At 37.8% G+C, this 4,982-nt stretch overlaps 1 protein-coding gene across 1 annotated transcript; it reads right to left on the bottom strand.

The window, feature by feature from the left end:
- Positions 1–316: 316 nt before the first annotated feature.
- Positions 317–4,095, bottom strand: SIX6 (SIX homeobox 6). Its single transcript, XM_056545823.1, has 2 exons — positions 3,311–4,095; positions 317–969 (listed from the first exon to the last, which is right to left on the bottom strand). Exons 1-2 carry the CDS (start codon positions 3,880–3,882, stop codon positions 807–809), a joined length of 735 nt encoding a protein of 244 aa, XP_056401798.1. The 5' UTR covers positions 3,883–4,095; the 3' UTR covers positions 317–806.
- Positions 4,096–4,982: the final 887 nt, after the last annotated feature.

The following is a 4,982-nucleotide window of genomic DNA, read 5'->3' as shown; positions in this document are numbered from 1 at the left end:
TATTAGTACATGTGTATTTTGATAAAAAAAAAAATAATATACAATATCTTTCTCTTTCTGGAGTGATCTTTTTTCCTTTCTGTGCAGTTGCGATGATTTCAATGAATAAAAAAATAAAAAATAAATGCGAGCGAAAACAATAAAGAAAAAATGATTCATGGCTAATTTTCTATTGTTATAACCAGAAAATAAACATCTCTACATTAAACCTATATTTTGATTATTCTTGATTAGCAACCTGGGGGGACAATTGGGAACAAACCCCCATGGTTAAGTGGTTTGTAGAATTGAAGAAATAATGCTCTAAAGGTAGGAAAGAATTGTCAGCACATATTTTATTTTAGCTTCTTCATTGGATCCATAGATTTGGTGCACATGCCTCTACAAGTCACCTGCGCACATACAGACAAGCAAAGGAGTCTAACATTGGCAATCCTTTAAATAAGTCATCATATAATATATAAAAACAAAGCAAAAAAAAAAAAATATTAATAATAATATAACAGCGTCTTTTTTTCCAACATGAAATACCCACAAGATGTATATAGGGCAGCGCTCACACTTGGCAACTTGGCTTTAGAGGCGTCATCGAAGTCCCCAAAACAAAGGTGATAAAGCCTTCCAGTCTTCTTGTACACAGTGACTTATCATGAATAATGTACGGAGGAGTGTGACACTAGGATCAGCACTCCCTGGTCTTGTGACAGCCCCAGTGTGTTGTCCCTGTGGCCAGGCTGTTCTGCTTAGTCAGGCACTGTTCTGAGTTTGATCTCCTGGTTTTTGCTGCGATAAGTATGCCCCATAGGTCAGATGTCACATTCACTGTCGCTGGATGTGATGGAAATGGCAGAGGTGGCCGCTTTGCTGGACAGGCTAGCTGCAGGACTTGAGGCAGAGCCCAACTGTTCCCCTCTCTCGTCTGGGCCCAATGAGCGTCCAGATCCCTGGGACAAGACCTGCTGCTGCAGCCTGACAAAACACAACAGGAAAGGACAGTCACCAGAAGCCACAGAGAACATAGTGGAGGTCTGAGTGTACATTACATTCCTGGGGACCCCACAACCCAAGCTGACCCATGACACCAACACAATGTTCTACCGGTACCCCCCATTCCAAAACAGAATTCTCTCCAATGTTTAGGTGTCCACACATTATATCAATAAGTATTGGATCAGGACAATTTGCTATTATATCTTAATAGATCCTGATCCAAGAATCTTTTATCCACATGAATTGTGTGCAGTAGATGGACATTTAGCATATTTGAAGATATTGCAGTTTATTTACTATACAGAGAGCCATAAATGGCTGCAGCAGCCGGTGCAGTGTGTCAGAGAAAGCATTCTGCAAGTACTTATGTGGTCATAGGTGACCTTCATGCATATGTGTGAGTGCTTATATAAATACTATTAATATATAGATGTGTGGCCACTGCTTTACTATGTGGTATGATAAAGTAGATCACTATATAATTTGAGTAAATTCTCCAATTATAAGGAAATAATCTATCCATCCAGCCATATCTATCTATATCTATCTATTCTGTCTGTCTATCTATCTCATATCTATCTATCTATCTATCTCTCTCATATCTATCTATATCTATCTATCTCATATCTATCTATATCAATCTATATCTATCTATCTAATCTGTCTGTCTATCTATCTTACATATCTTTCTATCTCATATCTATCTATCTATCTATCTATCTATCTATATCAATCTATATCTATCTAATCTGTCTGTCTGTCTATCTATCTCATACATATCTATCTATCTATCTATCTATCTTTCTATCCATCCAGCCATATATATCTATCATCTATCTATATCTATCTATCCATCCAGCCATATCTATCTATCTATCTATCTATCTATCATCTATCTATCTAATCTGTCTGTCTATCTATCTCATATATATATATATATATATATATATATATATATATATATACATCCAGCCATATCTATCTATCTATCTATCATCTATCTATCTCATATCTATCTATCTAATCTGTCTATCTATCTATCTATCTATCTTATATCTATCTATCTCATATCTATCTCATATCTCATCTCTATCTATATATATATATCTATCTGTCTATCTTTCTATCCATCCAGCCATATCTATCTATCATCTAACTATCTATCTATCTATCTCATATCTATCTATCTACATATATATATATATATATATATATATATATATATATATATATATATACATATATCCATCCAGCCATATATATCTATCATCTATCTATCTATCTATCTATCTATCTATCTATCTTTCTCATATCTATCTATCTAATCTGTCTATCTATCTCATATTTATCTATCTCTATCTATCTATCTATCTCATATCTATCTATCCATCCAGCCATATCTATCTATCTATCTATCTATCTATCTCATATCTATCTATCCATCCAGCCATATCTATCTATCTATCTATCTTTCTATCTATCTCATATCTATCCAGCCATATCTATCTATCTCTCTATCTCATATCTATCTATATCTATTTATCTATCTATCTATCTATCTATCTCATATCTATCTATCCATCCAGTCATATCTATCTATCTAATCTGTCTGTCCATCTATCTCATATCTATCTATCTATCCATCCATCCATCCCTAACTATCTACCTTTGTCTATCTATCTGTCTATCTATCTCTATCTATCTACCTACCTACCCGTCTGTCTATCTATCTACCTCTCTTTATCTATCAGTCTACAATTGATCCCATTGCTGTCTCTATCTCTAATAGAATGCAAATGCCTTTAGCTAAAACAAAATATAAAAAGCTATTTAATTCCTGCCGTAAAACCTGTGACATATCCATATACAACAGTATAACTCGACATTATATATATATATATATATATATATATATATATATATATATATATATATAAATATATATATATATATATATATATATATATATATATATATAGTACCCACCACACAGACTTTGTTATTTCGGCGTGAACCGATCACATATGAAAATGTTATTATACTTTTAATAATACTTCTAACTATATATGAAAAATACTTTCCCCAACATAAAGTTAATTGATAAATACCAATACCAAAGTGACCTTGCATTACATATAGAATATCACTTCATATCTGAAATAGCTGGGGGATTATAATATTTTGCCAATCAAAAATGTATTATTAGATTTTACTCCTCAAACAATGGGGAGAGGGAGTGATGTTGTCTGTTGGTTCAGAAAAACAGAAAAGACAAAGTATGAAGAATATAACACACAGATGTCTGACGGTAAGTTCCTACCTGTTCTTGGCCGCTGCCGCTCGGTCTCTTTGCCTGCGGTTTTTGAACCAATTTCCTACTTGTGTTGGGGTAAGTCCGGTTGCTTGGGCCAGTTCCCTCTTTTTGCTGGGGTTTGGGTAAGGGTCTTGTAGATACCATTCCCTAAGCAAATGCCGTGTACGTTCTTTAAAGCAGTGCGTCTTCTGCTCTCCGTCCCAGATCGTTCTGGGCAGGGGGAACTTCTTCCTTACTCTGTACTTGTCTACTGGCCCCAGGGGTCTTCCTCTTAGCTTCTCGGCTTCCTGGTAATGGGCTTCCAACCACAGAGCCTGCAGTTTGGTGTGGGAATCCTTGGTGAATTTGTGGTTTTCCAAAATGTGGTACAGTTCTCTGAAGTTGCCAGTGTGGAAAGCCACAATGGCCCTGGCACGTAGCACAGACTCATTTTTATTAAGGGCCTCACAAGCTGCAGGAGCCACTGGCAAAGACCATAGAAAGCGACCCAATCGCTCGATATCCCCGCTCTCCTCCAGGGTCTCACACACCCCAGCGACCTGCTGGGGGCTGAAGTTCAAAATAGGCAGCTGAAACATTGAAGCTGCTTTTTTTTTTTTTTTTTTTATTATAATTTTTAGTTGTTGTTGTTGTTGTTGTTGTAGCAAAAACACCGAAATGCTTTTTTCTTTTTTTTTTTTTTTTTTGACGCAGAATCCAAAAAGAAAACAATAGACGAGGCGGCAGAAGGCGCAGCCTCCTTGGAGACGATGATCTCTTGGAGGCACTTGCTAACACCAAGAGCCAAGCTAAGGTATCACAGCCGATCTGCTGTTAAAGGGAAGAAGCTGCCCTGAGCCAACAAACGATTTTCTATTGGACTTGGCAGATTGGCTGCTGGGTTGCCATGGCACCTTGTCAATCAGTGTCAGCCTTTGCCAATCAAAGGAGAGGGAGAGGGAGATGTTTCAGCACCTCCCAGGGCTCGACAGCGCCCAGCGATCTGCTGTCCCCAATGCACAGGGATTGCGCTTCACATCCGTGCTGCCTGCGTCCTCTCTGCGGCTCCCACCCATTGCACATAGAGATAAGATTAGACAAAAACACCTAGAGCATTTCCCATCAGATAGAAGAAAATGGCATCCTATTAGAAAGGTGACTGTACAGATGAAAATCCCCTGTAAAAAAAATAAAAAATAAAAAAAGAATGTAGGGCGCAGGCAGAAGATGCTGTGCACTGTCAGTGCAAATGTGTTCTATGGACCGGAACGACGATAAGCAAACCCTGCTTATCTCTAGATGTTGCAAAACTACAACTCCCAGCATGCCCGGACAGCCTACGGCTGTCCGGGCATGCTGGGAATTGTAGTTTTGCAACATCTGGAGGTTGAATACCACTGGAGCGTTTGCTTTATCGTCGTTCCGGTCCATAGAACACATTTGCACTGACAGTGCACAGCATCTTCTGCCTGCGCCCTACATAGTACACTGTGTTCTATAGTGACAAGGGTTAATCGTGAAGACATCCATATCACGCACATCGATTCCGTACTTGAGCCATGTAAAAATATTTGTCAGTCCTATGTAAAAAAAAACAAAAAACAAAAAAAACAAAAATTCGGCTCGGCTCAATGGCGCACAGCAAAAAAAAAAAAACCCGAGAAGAGCTACAGAGGGTGAGAAGTCATTTGTAGGTCAT

The sequence above is a fragment of the Hyla sarda genome, chromosome 11 (genome assembly GCF_029499605.1).
Source record: "Hyla sarda isolate aHylSar1 chromosome 11, aHylSar1.hap1, whole genome shotgun sequence".
Taxonomy (NCBI): domain Eukaryota; kingdom Metazoa; phylum Chordata; class Amphibia; order Anura; family Hylidae; genus Hyla; species Hyla sarda.
This window is presented reverse-complemented; position numbering and strand designations above follow the sequence as displayed.

What these genes read in the sequence shown, in the direction of transcription:
- SIX6 (XM_056545823.1), bottom strand. Translation starts at nt 3,882, where the DNA reads ATGTTTCAGCTGCCTATTTTGAACTTCAGCCCCCAGCAGGTCGCTGGG. An exon ending in GCGGCAGCGGCCAAGAACAG is followed by an intron (nt 970 to 3,310) that starts GTAGGAACTTAC and finishes GTGTTTTGTCAG; the next exon opens with GCTGCAGCAGCAGGTCTTGT.